Below are 17244 nucleotides of genomic sequence, written 5' to 3' on the forward strand. Positions count from 1 at the left end.
TAGATAGGAAAATCGAGTCAGGTCAGATAAAGGAGGCCAATTTGAGTGAGTCCGGGAAGTTGGAGACTGTTCCCTGAGGCACTGAAATGCCTTTAGAGCCCTTCCTTCACCCTTATCAAATAACCTGCCCCTGCTCTAACCTGTTGCTAAGGTAACCTGTCCCAGGGATTGTCCCTCCATACAGGGAGTTATACAAGTTGTTAATTATGCCCTCCTTCCTGTCCAGATCATTCCATCTTGGCTCCTCCAGACCATCTTCTGTTCACCTTTGGGCCATCACACCTGAGCATCTCCTGTGCCTAGTCACATATGCAGGAAGGAGAGAGATAATGGAAGAGAGAAGGAGAACAAAGGAAGCCTGAGACATATTAAAAAAACCAAAAGTACCTCACTTCTTGAGATACCAGGATACCAGCTATGGCCCCCTTCTCCCTCCTGGGAGAAGTCCATGTGACCCCCTTTTTAGATAAACCCTGCATTTTATGCTTGCTGCGGCAAGCTTCTCTAATGCTATACTTCAACATGTGAGGGAGCAGAACTCATCACTGGTAACTGGTGGTATCATTTCTACCCACGAAGGAGGTGGTTGAGTGAACATATTCTTTGAGCTGGTATTTTAGGATGAGATTAAGTTTTTTCTACTTCACTGCACACAAATGTGCTGAAGACAGATTAGGGTTAAAACCAGCCCTAATTCTAGCTTCTTCTTTCATAGGAAATGTAAGCTTTCACTCCTGAATTTCCCTCATGTATTCTATACCTTATCAGTGATATGAAGACAGAGAGACAGGTCTGAAAAGCTATTTGAGACAATATATAGTGAAAACTGACTGCAATCCTTTGTGTGAGTTGTCACTGAAGAGTCACTGCAAGCAAAGTTTCTGAGGGCTATGCTGTGAGGACAGTACCTCACAAATCCGCAGTCCACACTGACCACTAATCTCCTACTCCTCAAGATGTGGATTGGCTCGTGTCAGGGCCGAACCCTGTGTCCTCCACAGATAGGACTTATTCTGAAGGGGCACAAGGGCAACCTGCTCCTGTGAGAGTCACCAGGAGGCAGGACACAGCAGGGCAGAGGGCTATACTGCAGAATTACTGCCAGCCTCGGAAGCCACCTGCAAGCTGAGGGTAATGGTTACCAAGCAGTCCAGGGTCCTCAAGTGACAGTCTCTTTGGATCTTATTCTTTAGCTTCTGTAACAACCTTGAACACCCTCAGTAAGGTTTGCCCGCTGTTATTTTTGAACATGATGCATCTCAATAAGTGAGTCTAAATACCTATCCACACAGAAGGGGAATGTAGTGCAGTCTGTACAGGGAGTTACACTGGGAGAACCGGGGAAGCTTTTTCTTGGGAGCACTGGAAGAACCTAAGGCCATGTGGTTGCTGATATGAACGTAGTCTTTCCTGAGCTCTTGGATAAAAATCATTAAGGGTAAGGCAGACACAGTTTTTGCCTGGGTTTACTCATCCAACATGTTTATGTTATTTCAACATAGTGTTCAAGATGATAAAACATTGAGATTAATCTAAAAACAAACATAAAGACAGAGCATTTAGTGTTTCATGATTGAAAGAAGACTAACTTCAGGCATTTTTCCTGTTCATTTTCTATATGGGAAGCTACTTCTGAGCACGTTTTTCATGGCTGTCAAGACATCTTTGTTCCGGAAGCTGTAGATGACAGGGTTGAGCGTGGGCGTGACAATGGTATAGAATATAGCCAAGAACTTATCCTGGCCTGGAGTGTGGTATGACTTGGGTCTCATATATGTGAAAATAAAGGGCCCATAGTACATTATGACCACAACCATGTGGAAGGAACATGTGGAAAAGGACTTCTTCTGGGCCTCTGATGACTTCATCTTGAGGACGGTGAGAAGAATTTGCACATAAGACACTGATATCATGAGGAAAGGAATCAGCAGGAAAATAATGCCACTCACATAAACCCCTCATTCATAGTGTGAAGTGTCTGCACAGGACAGCTTCAGCATAGCAGGAACTTCACAGAAAAAGTGATCGATGGCCCTAGAGCGACAAAAGGGGAAGTGGAGGGCCAGCCCTGTGTGCACCATGGCGTTGAGGGTCCCAACCAGCCAGCACCCTGCAGCCATGAGCACACTGACCCTCTCGCTCATGATCACTGGGTAGCGCAGGGGGTGACAGATGGCCACATAGCGGTCACAAGACATGGCAGCCAGGAGGAGGCACTCACCACCCAGCAGCGTGAGGGACAGAAATACCTGGATCCCACAGCCTGCAAAGGAAATAGCTCTGTGGCCTGACAGGAAGTCGGCGATCACCTTGGGAACGATGTTGGAAACGTGCAGGATGTCCATGAAGGACAGGTGGCTGAGCAGGAAGTACATGGGGGTGTGGAGGCGCGGGTCCCTGTGGATGAGCAGGATCATGAGGGCGTTTTCTGTTAGGGTCACAATGAAAAGGCCAAACAGGAAGGAGAAGAAGACCAGACTGGAGTGAGAAGAGGAGAAGAGTCCCAGGAGGATGAAGTCAGTGTTGGCGCTGTGGTTGTCGGGCCTCATCTCGATTCTGCTTTTCCTAAAAAGAGATAATTAATTAATTAGAAAAAGAAAACAGTGACGCATCTCGATGTCACTTACATAGGTCTGCCTGATAAGTGAGGTTACTGATGCATGTTTTGTCATCGAAGACCCATGGCTTGTTTCACAGAGCAGGCCTGCACTTGATCCGCTCCTGAATCATGCTTAGCTTGCTCAATTGGCCTTTGAGTCTCTGTTGGGTCTCAAAGTGTCAGTTTATTCCATGTAACAAACTGAAGTCCAGTCCTTGGTCAGCTCTCACCTTCTCAAGGAGGCCTACCCTGCACAGGCTTCTTAAAATCCCAATGCTCCCGCTGGACCTGGACTCCTCTGGTCTCCTTACTGTTCTGCTGTGTGGGGTTTGCAGCCCACCCTGGCCTTCTGTTTATTAAATGAACAGGTCAATTCCACTCACCATTCATTGTCGTTGCTCCACCAGGGTTAACCTCATGATGGACACTGCCCAGGACAGACCTGGCCTTCAGCAGTTGCTCAATCATGGGTGTTGAGCTCATGACTAACATACATGGGCCATGCCAGAGAGACCATTCTACATGAGCCTGGTATGTGAGAGTCCTCTCTCAAGGGCATGCACCACAGCAGCCCATGAACAAATGAGTAAATACACAAATAGACACATAAATATTATGACAATAAAACTTCATTTTAAATAAAATTTTAAGTAGATGAAACTTACAGAGGATGAAATATAGGATGATTTTAAACATTTTCCTTGTTGATATGTAAGAAATGAAAGCTATATGTAGTCAAAATCAACAACATATCTTTACAAATATATTTTACTTTTCTCTGTTTTCTTAATGTGTAGAATTTGAATCATAACTTTTTTATTCTACATATGGGAAATCATAGGTGTTCATGTTATTTATTTATACTTGGAAGGTGGTTACTTGTATCCTTATTTTATACTTATTTGTAACGTTCTGTATATATAATCTCTACCTCAATATGGAGATTATATATATCTATGATTAATATCTATGATTAATATATATTAATATATAGAGACATATAATTGATATATATAATTAAGAACAACAAAAAATTGATCATCTCATTGATAATTACTATTGAGCTTAAATATAATTAATTTTTATATTTGCATATATGAAAATTAAGTCACTAACAGTGCATAAATGATTTAGCCTTGCATATATTTTTTATAAATGTTGTTTCTGTATCATGCACTAGATCAATTCTTAACCTTATTTCTAATTCCCTGGACTGCTAGCAGCATTTTGCTGTGGTCCTTTTCTTAATGAAATGACCTAGAAGTGAGTCAAGAAGACCAGCTCTGAGTGAGGGTTGGGACCCTGCCTGTGCCCCTGTCCTGGCTGTTCCAAAGGCTCTGACCCACAGCTCAGAAGCCTTGATGACACACTCAGGTGGAGACTTCAGGCAATGTGCCTCCTGTGAGCTAGCTGGTCACAAACATTCCCACATCAGTGAAAATCACTCACAACTCAAACTGAGCAATACTGTGTCTCTGGAAGCATATTTTCCCTCTGGTTTTGCTTTTTCAATTTTCCACTTTATTGAAGTCACCCCCTGACCATTTACTACTGAGATCCCTGTGTTTAGCAGACCCTGTGCCCATTGCAGGTGCCATTAAAGACTTACCACAGACAGAATTCTGCCCAGCGACCAGCACTGGCTTCATTAAAGAAGGTTCAAATTGTGAGAAAATGCTAGGGAGTTTTAAATTAAAGAGACAAGACTCTAATTACCTTTAAAACCAGCTCCAGGACGGCTTCTCCTAGCTCCAGCTTCTAGCCACCTAATGTGGTAGCGAGGTTTACTAAAGAGGCTAGTGAGAGAGAGAGAGAGAGAGAACACGCCAGGGAATGGGCTTTTATTGGGGAACAAAAAATTCCAGGGAAAATCCCATCCAATGAAGGTTAAGGGGGTAGCATCCCATGGTCAGGGGCGACGATTGGGTCTTTGGGTCAGTGGTCAGACACGCCTCTGCACAGACAAGCCCTTGGACCTGGAGAAGGGTGGAGAAAGCTCTGACACAGCTGTATCTAAGTGCCTCTCACCCAGCCAGGGAGGTAACTCAAATCACCAAGGATGGCCTCCCACACAGAATTTTTAAATGGACTACAACATCAAATATTTTCAATTGCTCCTAAGTTCTTCCTCCTGTGCATTTCTGAGTTGACTGTGTTCCTGTGGTGTTCACTGAGTCTACACAGCCACATCCACATTTTCCCTGCAGCCCTGGGAAGCCAACATCGCTCACTCCTGTCTCCCTCAGTGTCCTGCATCTACCTCTGGGGGCAACTTCTATGAGGCACCTAGAATTTCCACAGACACATTTCATGACTCTGCCCACCCATCAACCCAGGTCTGGAGCACACTCCTAAGATGCCAGGATTATTAATGAAACTATACCTTCTGTGCTGTTCAGTGCCATCTGGATTGACAAGCAGAGCTACACCTGACTCCAAAGATGAGTGCTCTAGCAGCAAGCTAGTTAATGTGTAAGGAGGGAGAAAGAAGCTGGTACACACCCGGCAGCTTCTCCTCTGGATACACAACTCTTTCCCAGGGTGAAGTCTGTTTCCCCACCTCACTCCACAAATCCTTGTTAATGTTGGAGAGACACGCAAAACAGACTTCCTACCCACCTCTCCTCTATAATCTTGCAAGCTGGCCCCAAAATATGCTCTCCACATGAGTTTCAGACTTTAATTTTTTCATGAATTTTATGTATGGATGGATACATATAATACATTATATATATATATATATATATATATATATATATATATATATATATATATATATATATATATATATATAATTATTGTATAATATTATATATTTTGAAATAAGAATTTATTCCAGGAACATATTAATGAAAACAAAATTCACTAACTTGGGCAAGTGAGATCTGGGAAGGGAAAATCTACTGCCTCTCATGACAGTTGGCTGCTCTTAAAGTTTCTATTAAATTGTAATTTGGGGAATCTTCAACCAAGGATAATTCTAGTACCTTTTACTCAAAATGATGAGCACTCACCATTTCATGAGATAGAAATTTAAAGTAGTATAAGTCTTTTGCCACATACACATACAGTTTCATCCTAATGCAGACATTTCTTTTGGAACTCATTTTTGAGTCTTTCTTTCTTTCTTTCTTTCTCTTCTCTCTTTCTTTCTTTCTTTCTGTGCGGAGGGGGGTTGAACACAAGGGTTTGTGCATGTGAGGCAAGCACTCTACCAACTGAGGTATATCTCCAGCACTTGGAACTCACTTTTAAGTACACACCACTCTGCTCCATCACATTCCCTCACTCCTCCTAAGTCCTGGTCTGCAGGCCTTCCACTGGAGTCTGAGAGTTTGGGTGGTGGATCTTACCTACCTGCCTCCCTTCCAAGCCTGGATGCTTTCTGCAGCACACACCCTCCACCCAGCACTCTCAGAGGATTCAACATCTTCAGTTCTCCATATTCAGTGGTAAAGTCCCCCTCCACTGGATCTCATGCTCTTGACAAACAGATCAGTCCCCTAGAACCAGGCAGGCCTGGCAGGATGGATGCCCAGTGCACTGGTCAAGCATTGAGGTGGGTGTGCGCTCTGCTGCAGGCTCACCCTGGAGCCCTGAGTCCCACATTTGCACTTGCAGGGCCGCCTCCACCTCCCTGGACCTCACCAGGTAAACACCACAGGCAACATTTCTCACTTAGCCTCCTCCGCTCACTGGGGCATCAGTCACCCTCATCCCAATGGCCCTGAGCCCTGGCTTGTGCAAAGAGACACATCCAAGGGAGTGGCTGAGGTCACCAGAGCTGCCTGGACTTGGCACTCCTTCAGATGGGATGGATTTGGCAAGTGCACTGCACAAGAGTCATTTGGAACCAGCAAACAGAAGCACAGAGGACAGGTCTTAATGGGAGCCCTGTGGCAAGTGGCCTCAGGGAGAAAACAGTGGTCTTTTCATAGGGCAGCAGAAGGAGCCAGTTCGCCATGGCATGGCCTGGGCAGGAGGGGGTGGGAGCAGGCCTAAGTATCATGGTGACAGTGGTGGACACCTAGGGCAGCCCTGGCACTCTGGGGGGAGCAATGGCAAGGCTGGCTCTCAGGGGAGAAGGGATGGACTGTTTTGCCATCAATTAATCATGTGGAATCAAATTTATGATAATGATGATAACAACAAGAAAAAAGATCAGAAAAAAGTTTTTAAAAGGAAAAATAAAGTTTTCCTGAGCCTCTCCACCCTGCTCTGTTTCCTCAGCGTATTTTATTCCTGCTCTGCTTAGAGTCCTCTGCAGCTTCCACCACCTGATCAGGGACAACTACTGAGCCTCATTCAAGAGAAGAAAAGGTGGTGAAGAGCGGAACCAGATCTGGACAAGATTATCAGAAGAGGAGAAAAGAAACACAACAGTAAACACTGTAGGTGGTATTTTAAACCACAGCCTTGGGATGTTTTTTTTAATTCACTAGCTTTGTCTTTGAAGATTACACAAATATGTGTGAAAGATAGGTCTATTAAAAATGCATAGCCAAATTTATTTTCTTTACAAATTCAACAATTTGTTTAAAGGTGTCAAATTTATTCCTTATTAATTATTGTATGTAATCATTTGTTAAACAAAGACTGTTCCAAAACACCCAAGTCCCAATTTTAAAAAGTTCTTGGATTTTCAGTGGAATCTGCCCTCCATTGTAAGACCAGTAGTTTGTAAGAAATCATAATTAAAAGAAATAAAGTTACAGTTTCTAGCAAAACAGAGGAGGTGGAAGAGAAATCTCTCTCTCTCTCTCTCTCTCTCTCTCTCTCTCTCTCTCACCAATTAAATTGGGCAATGAATTACAAGATATGTTAGAAAATTCATAACACATGACTCTTATTTCTAAAACTCCCAACAGTGTTCTGAGTGCCCTATACTTTCTGTTATGGAATCAATGGCTGTGTTTGGTTTTGAAGTATCCACAGACTCCTTTTCCAAAACTGAAATAGTCCAAAAGACAAAAAGGAACATAAGCACATAGACAATCTGCTAATGGCAAGTCCTCAAGGCCCATTCGTCATCAGGAAAATTCAAATGAAAAGCCTCACAAGAATTGACCAAAATGGAAAAGTTTCCATAATACTGGGAACATTTGGGATCCGTGTTCATTGCTGCCTGAAGTACGCAGAAGCTCTGAAAAGCGGCTGAGTAAGTCACCGCCATTCCAAGAGGAACAGAGGCACGTGACACATAGAGAGGCTGGAGGCAGCCAAGTCATGGTGGTTCGCACTGCACACCGCGCAGATGCCTCTCCGCTAAGCGATGGGCCGAGGAACGCAAAGGCTCCAGCCAGGGAGGACCACTGGCAGGAAAACAGTAGACACACCGACAGTGCAACACGGGACTCTGACCAGCGTCCTGACCTTGGAGGGAAACACCCAGGCAGAGACAGCACCTGCAGCCACTTGGCCTCTAGACACTGTCGCAGAGCTGCTGCGCCCAGGGCCAGGGTAACCGCGCAGATGCGCAGCCTGGTAGGACTGGACAGGGGGCGCCGTCCTGCGACGCTGCAGCTCCATATGCGCTGGCTGGGGGCTCCTGTCTCAGGAGCTCAAACTCCAAGCTTCCTTTAGTTTCCAAGCCTCCATTAGCACCAGGGTTGGGACGAGGCTCTGCTGTCCAGTAGGAAGCGCTTTACAGGTTCTGCAGTTGGCCGTGGCTGGGGGAGGGGAAGGGACACTAAGGAAGAGCCCCGCAGCTGACGCCTTTGGGGCAGTGAAGGGTGCTGTCCAGGGCCATGTCTCCTCCAGGATGGCACAGCCTCCCTGCCTCGTTCCCTTGCTGAGGCCCAGGTCCTGTCCCAAGGGGTGCTCTGCCTTCCTGCCTTAGTGGGCCATGTTGTTTGAGGTGGGTGTGAGCTGCGAATGCAGAGACTGGAGGAAACCTCTGAAGAGGATTCCTGCAGTCTAAACACCCAACTGTGGAAATCATACACTGACGGGCAGCAAAGAAACTCAGTCCTCAAAATCACTAGACACTTAGTTCATTATTTAAAAAAGAAACCACTGTGGTGCATGACATAGAAATGTTACTGAAATTTTAACTGACAGAGTTTTAACAATCCACAGTTTGACCTGCTGAAGACAGCTCAGTAAACAAACTCAAAGTGTGGACCTTCACGCATGATCCAGTGTAAAGCAGAAAACATATATTTATATCTATATCTATGTATATATGAAAGTTAAATACCTTCTCCCTAAGAAATACCAAGGTCTTTGTACAGGCCTTCCTGTTTGGGCAAGTAGATGACTTTTTCGTCATTATTTGCATGGGCTTGCTATTCCAGCGAGAAGGTACTCTGAACAAGGTAGAGGAGAGTGTGGCTGCGGAGTAACTAATCAAGACCTCCAGAGAGCAAGCAGGAAGCAGGTCTGATTTTAGTGTGCAGTTACCATGTATATATACTCAGGCAGTAGCTAAGCAGATTACAGGCAGCCACCAATGCAATTTCTGCTAACAGTCCTTTCAGTGGCCAATCAAGGAGTGGGCCGTGGAGCAAGCACAGGGACTGCAGCACATGGCCTCTCACCCAGGGCTGTGCTTATGGGGTCAATAGTTTGTTGCTCACATGCCTAGCACAGGGGAGTGGCCTGCCACTCAGAGGCACTTTACATATGCCATTTATGCAGTACCCCAGGCACTTGTTCCCACATCTCCCCCTCTGACTGTGCTTCAAGAACTTCAGCCAGCAGTTTGGGGAGCACATGTGGAGGACAGCAGCCAGGATGAGACTGTAGGAGGTCAGGATGAGGCAGAAGGGCACCAGGAGCATCAACACACAGCAGATGTACATGACATCCTCAAAGACAGATGTGTCAGCACAAGCCAAGCACAGCAGCGTGGGGGCCTCACAGAAGAAATGGTCTATCTCTCGCCTGCAGCAAAATGGGAAGCTCAGGGCAACAACTGCCTGCATCAGCCCGTCAGCTGCTCCTAGGAACCAGGACCCCATGGTCATCCTCAGACACAGTGGCCAGCTCATGAGCATGGGATAGCGCAGAGGGTGGCATACGGCCACATAGCGGTCATAGGACATGGCTGCTAAGAGGAAGCACTCCCCACCACCCAGAGTGAGAAGGAAGAAGATCTGCAAGCCATACCAGCAGGGGAGATGGACTTGATTCCAGTCAAGTAGTCAGCAGCCATTTTGGGCATACTGGTGGAAACCAGCATGGTGTCCATGAGGGAGAGTTGGCTCAGGAGGAAGTACATGGGCGTGTGGAGCTGGAGGTCTCACTGAATCAAGAGAATTATTAGGGCATTGCCCACTAGGGAGGTGAGAGCTAATGTCAAAAAACATCCCAAAGAGAAACTGTTGGGCACTGGAGTGGCCCAAGAGTCCTGGGAAGATGAAGGTGGAGCTAGTGTTCATGTTCATGCCTGCCATGATTTCAAACAGAAGAGGCACCGGCAGTTCACTTTTTACAGGACAGGTTGACTAAAATTTTAGACTCTTGAGGGAAAGATTGGCAGTCTTAATGTTAAAGTTTAGTGAGAGGGATAAAAAAGCAGAAAGAAAACAATTAAGGTGTTGCTTAAATCTTGTGATTCCTCATGGATATGAGGTTAAAAGGAAAGGATGCACGTTTGCATTCTAGTATTTTTGGATGGAAAATATATGTCACAATTCACAATCATCAGGAGGAAACTCTGTGGAAACAGAATAAAATAGAGCTGAAAGTTGAAAGCCTCCAACTTCCTGTACCACAGTAAAGACAGAAAGACCCACATTCTGGCTGTGCTGCTTCTGCTCCTGTCAGTGCCTTGAGCCAACTATCACTTTTGAGCAGCTGCTGGCCCTGTGATGACACAGAGGCTTCTCTGGTTATCCCCACCCCCTGCTTTTTTTCCCTTGCAAAGCTTTCACATATTGAGAATGAAGTGGTGGCTACATATTATTTCATAGTAACCGTCAATAAGCAAGGACAGCCACAGAAAACCAACCAGATGCCCCAGGAGACCACACTGAAGTGGGACACAAGTGTCAATGCATATGACATAGCAATGCTACATTCATTACCTCATAACAGGAACTTCTGAGGCTGACGGGGCCCACACATGATATGGGACATTCAACAATGAGGAAACACTAGATGGACATAAAAATATAGCCTTTATGACTTCACCTGAGATCCCATTCAATTTATTAACCATCCCAGGAAGTGTTGGCACTGTAACATTTTAAGAATTTAGTACAAGAAACTTCTGGGGAAAGGTTGAAAATACATAAATGAACAAATAAATCCTATTATTACAGGTGATAAAAAACAAATACAAATTAAAAGTGGATGATAGGTGAAAAGAACAGAAACAGTGCTCACTTCTGAGGTGCCATCTTGAACGGCCTGGTTGAGTGAGACCTGGGTGCAGGACCTGATGTCTGAGTAGAGGTCTAGAGGAGGGAGGTGAGCCATGCGAGGGGGTGGGGACATTAAGCAGTTTGGTGCTCAGAGTAGGAATTCTTCTCCTGCAAAGGACAAAGCAGGACCTAGACATGGAGCTGGAGAGCTGGCATGGGGCAAAGGGATCACAGCTGGGGAGGAGAGCAGAGAGATTCCTGGGACAAAATCTCAGAGCATGTGAATCCCTCTGAGAAGCACTGGATTTTTTGAGTGAGGTGGAATTGTGGCCATTGGGTGGAAACTCAAAATAAACACAATAAATATTGCCTTCAAAATATCAGGATAATTTGTCCACAGATGTTTGAGATTTTAAAGATGAACACGCTCTTCAATTTTTCTGACACTTAGTCTACATTAATATGGACAAAAACCAGAATATGAATTAATTATACTTGATTGTGAATAGTTGTGTCTGCCTAGGAAAAAATAGTTGCATTTATTGTTTTTTAGGTATAAAAATGTTGAACTCAATAACTTGGTGATATCTGGCAATAAAATACTGTGCCACGTATGATTTATGTAGAAAAATAGGGCCTGAAAATAAAATGGAATGAAAATAAATTGGGGCAATAATATCAAATAATGTTAAGCATCTCTTTGTTATCACTGATACTGTACAGTTCTAACAATATGTGCTAAAGATGTTTCATCACTTAAAGGAAATAACTCTTTGGTAGAGCTGATTACAGGGGTCCATTTAAACAAGGATGGAATGAAAAGAGCTCTTAAACACCTAATGGGCCTGTCAATAGGCCCACTGTTCCTGGATATGGTCCCTCCTCTCCCTGCTGGAGGCCATGCCTTCAAGAGCAAATCTATATTCCAAGCCAGTCACCATCACCATTGCTTATGTGGCATAAATGGGTAGGAGTGGAGCTACATCAACATGCTCGGCAGTGCCAGAGGAGCAGCACTGCTTTATTTCAGTAATGTTGAATTTGTATAAAAAATTCCCTCTACAAATAACCTGGAAACTCAAACACCTAATAATTTCAGGTGAAGGTTTTCTACTCACTGTGAGTCACATTTTATTTAGTAGATTTGTCAGAGTCCAGCTCCAGCAAGGGGTCTCAGGAGACGAATGGATGGTGAGGAGGCGGCGAAAGGTGGCCAAGAAACAACACAGACCCGAAGTGAAGGTGCTGAATCCCAATCTTTACTTGTGAAGTTAATCAAATATACTTTTCATTTTGGCAGGCTCCCAGTAATTTGTGGTTATAAATCAGGAATCATTATTCAAAGAAACAAAGCATTACTCAGCTACAATTAGATAAAAAGAATATATCTTGGCTTATGCATAAGCAAGCATTTTTACTTTCAGTTCACATTTTGCTTTGAGCTGTTTCTGCTTAGTTAGCTTTTAATAATAGTTAGAAATGTCCCAGACTATTGACCTATACCTTAACTATTCTTTCTTGACTTACTGACTAGAACTGGCACCGCGGTTATGGCATGTGGTTATTTGAAAAGAGAGGCTACAAATTTTAATCAAACAAGAGTAAGAACACCAAACCATTGTGCACAGGAACAAGAACAAGTTGGCCAGTACCAAGCACTAATCTGTCTTCTTAATATTAATTTTTCTTCTCTGGATTTTAATTTAATTTCTAAAAAACTTCCTTGACTGTTTTTCCTAAAGGGTGTTTCTCATTAAACATTAACAATTTACATTCCACAGCTGAATCCTTGCATTTAGAGCAAACAGATTTATTCTTTGGAAGTGGTTGCATTAATTGGGAAAGTCATGTTTTTTCCTTCATACTTAATGGTCATATGAGAAGTTGCAACTATACTTATTAGCAGGAATACAAAAACAAACCAGCCCATTACCAGAAACATACTGCGCTCCTACAGAGGATGGATGCCTTGCACTATCCACCTCAGTAGGGCCTTGCCTTTGCCTGAGTCAGGGGAGGGGCGCAGCATAGATTGATAATATAATAAATCTACTTTTACACCTTTTTCTACTTTATAGAGTTACAATTTCTTTTTGAATGTGAGTGTTTTTCTTTTAAAAACTGAGAGCCACATTCCTAATTCTACATATACAATTCATAGTATTTATAAGATTCTACTCAAGAAACTGTCAAAATGATATTGAAAATTGTCTTCACAGATGTACATCTGGTCTAACTGGAATGCATGCTGAACTCTTTTCTGTAAACATCATTGAGAGGAATGGGATCACGGCTAGTGGCCAGACATTACCTAAAGAGGGCCTGGAGCTGGGAGGTGGGTGTGTCACTCCCAGATCTCCATGGTGCCCAGTGCAGGACATGCCCCATCCATGTCCTGGTGAGTGTGAGTGCGCTCACCTCTGCTCCACAGGAACTTTCCTTCCGCTTAAACTGCTGCAAACTCACTGGCCCCTAGGAAGGCTATGCCCCAACCACAGCAGACAAGCAAATGAGGAGCAAGAGGAAGTCTCCCAAAGCTTCTGATTCCACAAGCACCCTACCTTCTGTCACTTTTCTTTTGCAAGCATGAGTCCTGAAGTGACGCTGACATCAAAGAGGAAGAAAAAGGTTTACTGCTCATGGTGCATCAAGGGAAATCTTCCCCTTGTCTCCAGAGAGAGTGATCACACCTCCTCAGTCATATAGGAAGACACCACATGTGGATAAATCTGTACTTTCCATTCTGTGTTTTGGTACAAGTGCACATTTGACACAATGTGAAAAGACAAACACAATGTCTTACTTTCAGAATTCTGACTCACTTCTCTCCGACAACTGTAGAGTTAGCTGGTCATACACTCAAGTTGATTCCCTGTGTTGTACATCATTCCCCTTGGAGTAGTGAAAGGGGAGTTGCTGTTCATAGCACGTGACTTCCTGATTTAGGGTCCACATCAAGCAGAACACTGCTCACAGAGTAGGCTGGGAACAGCAGAGCTCCTACGTCACCACACGGCTTTCACCAGTAAACACAGGCGCCAAGTCAAGGGTCAGGGAAAGACAAGGCCTTGCTGAGCATCAGAAAGACAATTAGAGGAACAAAGCCCAGTGAACAGAGAAGTCTGAAGTCACAATCAAAGCACCAGCAACACAACTGGGTGTGGACCCTGGTTCTCCTTAGTTCAAAGTTTGAAAGGTGAATCTATTGAAAATAACCATTATTTGTTCAAAAGTATGCAAGATACAAGGTTATAGATCATGACAACTTACCTTGAAAATATGAGGAGGGAGTGGAGTTAAAATGGAGTATTCACATTTATGTATTTATATTTGTGGGGCTGGTGACAGAGCGCAGGTCCTTATGCATCCTAGACAAGTGCTGTACAACAGAGAGACACCTGTCTTGTTTTAGTTTTTTTTTTTCTTTTTTTTGAAGGTAATCAAAATTAAGTAACCATTTGATTAATATAACCTGATATTACTGTAAAATAGTCTCTACAGAGTTTGTGGTAATCACTAAGCAAAAAACCTGATGCAATGAAAATCAAAAGCAAAGATTCAAAACATAACAGTAGATGAAATTGCTTAACTACATGGAATTCAGTAAGAAAAAAAGAATTAACATACAGCAAAAATAGAAAAAAAACAAGGGAAAGTAATAAGTTCTTACCTATTAATAATTACATCATTTGAACATAAAATGAATAAATTGAACATACAATGAATAAATACTTTGATTCTAAAATGTTAAGCAGCTGAATGGTTAAAAACACCAAAGAGCAACCCAATGTGCTTCTAAGAGACCCCTCACATGTGAGAAAACACAGAGGAAAGTGATGGAAAGAAGAGGATATTCCATGAATGGAAGCCAAAGAGAGCAGCCACCTAGGCTTGAATTCAAATAAAACGACTGACGCTGAAAGAAACAAGAGTAGAAGTCACCATATTTATACAGGAGATGATTCAGCAGGAGAATAAAACATACCCAATATATAAAGCAACACTCTTTGCTGTGAGGACAGAGACAGCAGTGTAATAATGACAGGCACCTTCAACACCTGCCTTCAGCAGTGGGAACCTCAACCAGACAGAAATCCAACATGGCAGCCCTGGGTTTAACTGCACCTGAAACCAAGTGGATGCAGTGGGCAGGCAAGAACATGGCCCCCAACGTGTTCTTATCCACAGACTCTGGCATCTACCCAAGGAGATGGTGTTAGACCAGGACACAAAGAAAAGACCACTGACTCCAACTAAAATCAAATTAAAACAAGCTTATTATTTCAACCAGCCGGGCTGCCTCTCCTGACAAAAAACGCAGGAACAAGACAGAACTGCAGCTTTCTTGTAGCCCAGCTTTATAGCGCAGAAAGTTACACAAAGGGGGGTCACAGATAACAAAATTCTGAGGAGCATAACACTAATGCGAGTTTACATTTTTGCTGGCCCCGACATCAAAATTTATGAAGGTCATTAGAGCCTCAGTGAGGGTCCTTATCTTGGCCAGGGAAGGCCAAGATTTATGAAGCATCATTAAAGTTTAGAGAAGGCTGCTATCTGGTCAGAGAGAGCCAGGCATGGGTGAGTTCAAGGCATGGGCAGGCATTCCAAGCAAGATCAGAATTTGCAGTAATTTATAGTAAAGCCAAAATTAGATTTTCGTGTGGCGAGACGGCTCCCAATTTTAAGAGGGAATCAGACTGGGCCTATCACAATAAAATTTTTAACTGATTGACCAAACACTGCACAGAAATACCTTAAAAGGTAAAATGGCAAAGTGAAAACAAAATAAATTGAAAGAACACAAAATCAGCAGTTCAATAGAGCAAATAAACTAGTAACTTGTAATGACAGCATGAGTACATTTTGGGAGGTGCCATTTCAGTAAATCCTCGTGTTGGAATCACATAGCATGTGTCTTGCCCAGCCAATTTCTGAAGGCCCCCTTGACATCTTTATTCCTCACGCTGTAGATGAGGGGGTTCAGCACAGGAGTAAAGATGGTGTAAAATGCAGAGACTACTTTGCTGTGGCCCACTGAGTGGTAGGACCTGGGTCTCATGTAAATGACCATGAGGGTGGCATAGAACATCCCTACCACAACCAGGTGAGAGGAGCAGGTGGTTAAGGCTTTCTTTCTGGCTGCAGCAGAATGCATTCTTAACACAGCAGCCAGGATGAGACTGTATGAGACCACAATGAGAGACAGAGGGATCAAGAGCATCAGGATGCAACAGATGTACATGAAAAACTCAAAAACAGTGGTGTCCGCACAGACAAGGCGCATCAACGAAGGTGCCTCACAGAAGAAGTGGTCTATCTCCCTGGAGTGGCAGTAGGGGAAGCTCAGAGCAGCACTGGCTTGCATCAGCCCATCAATTCCTCCCAAAAGCCAGGAGCCTGCTATCAGTTGGGAACACAGCTTGTGGCTCATGAGAACATGGTAGCGCAATGGGTGGCATATGGCCACATAGCGGTCATAGGACATGGCTGCCAGGAGGAAGCACTCTCCCCCTCCCAGAGTGAGTAACAAGAAGATCTGGGAAGCACAGCCAGCAGGAGAGATAGACTTGGATTTCAGCAGGTAGTTGGCTGCCATTTTGGGGATGATGGTGGAGACCAGCATCAAGTCCATGAGGGAGAGCTGGCTGAGCAGGAAGTACATGGGGGTGTGAAGTCTGGGGTCTGTGTGGATGAGCAGGATCATCAGGATGTTGCCCACCAGGGAGGCGATGAAGGTCATGAACACCAGAGAAAACAGGACTCGATGGGTCTTTGTGTAGTCAAAGAGCCCCAGGAGAATGAAGTTCATCGCCGTGGGGTCAGTGGAGTTGTCCATGGCTATGGGCAACCTGGAAGGCAGGAGAATGTCTGAGGAAATGGGCCTGGTTAAAATGAGGATCTGGAACTTCCTTAAAATGGCTTGGTCACCTGACAGAAAGCCTTATCCTGGAGGCCTAGTTATTTAATTTTCTTCTCTCCAGCAAAACATTTTCCTTAGCATTCACGGTTCATAGCTGCCAGGAGTTTAGTATATTCTCAATTCCAGCTAAATTAGAAAAAATGTATACACGGCCTTATACAAGGCTCTCTCTCAGGCTGCAGCAGAGTGCTAGTCTGAGAAGGCTGATGGTGGCCTGTGATTGCCAGTGTGATGCCTTTCATGTCATCCTGGCCCAAAGAAGCCATGTTGTGTAATCCCAGGTTTCTACATTGGAATATCTCCCTGTTGGAGGACTTTTGAATTCATGTAGATTAGTGGATGTTGCACTCTCTCTTGTGATTGTAACTTTTCAGTTTTCTCACACTTGTATTTAAGGGAGTTTCTGGAGATTT

The 17244-nt window shown here is 44.0% G+C and overlaps 1 protein-coding gene and 2 pseudogenes across 1 annotated transcript; all 3 read right to left on the reverse strand.

Annotated features, from left to right (window-relative positions):
- Nucleotides 1-1607: 1607 nt before the first annotated feature.
- On the reverse strand, nucleotides 1608-2549 carry LOC124093766 (olfactory receptor 2AJ1-like; annotated as a pseudogene).
- A 6601-nt stretch (nucleotides 2550-9150) lies between these two features.
- On the reverse strand, nucleotides 9151-9987 carry LOC124093763 (olfactory receptor 2T33-like; annotated as a pseudogene).
- Nucleotides 9988-15811: 5824 nt separating this feature from the next.
- Nucleotides 15812-16747, reverse strand: LOC124093764 (olfactory receptor 2T33-like). Its single transcript, XM_046446328.1, has one exon. The coding sequence runs from the start codon at nucleotides 16745-16747 to the stop codon at nucleotides 15812-15814; it is 936 nt and encodes a 311-aa protein (XP_046302284.1).
- Between the last annotated feature and the right edge of the window lie 497 nt (nucleotides 16748-17244).

Source organism: Marmota monax, unplaced genomic scaffold (genome assembly GCF_021218885.2).
Source record: "Marmota monax isolate L192 unplaced genomic scaffold, Marmota_monax_Labrador192_F-V1.1 WCK01_AAM20220418_F8-fsc00444, whole genome shotgun sequence".
Lineage (NCBI taxonomy): Eukaryota > Metazoa > Chordata > Mammalia > Rodentia > Sciuridae > Marmota > Marmota monax.

Excerpts from the sequence above, each read along its gene's own strand:
- LOC124093764 (XM_046446328.1), bottom strand. The coding sequence starts at position 16,747 with ATGGACAACTCCACTGACCCCACGGCGATGAACTTCATTCTCCTGGGG.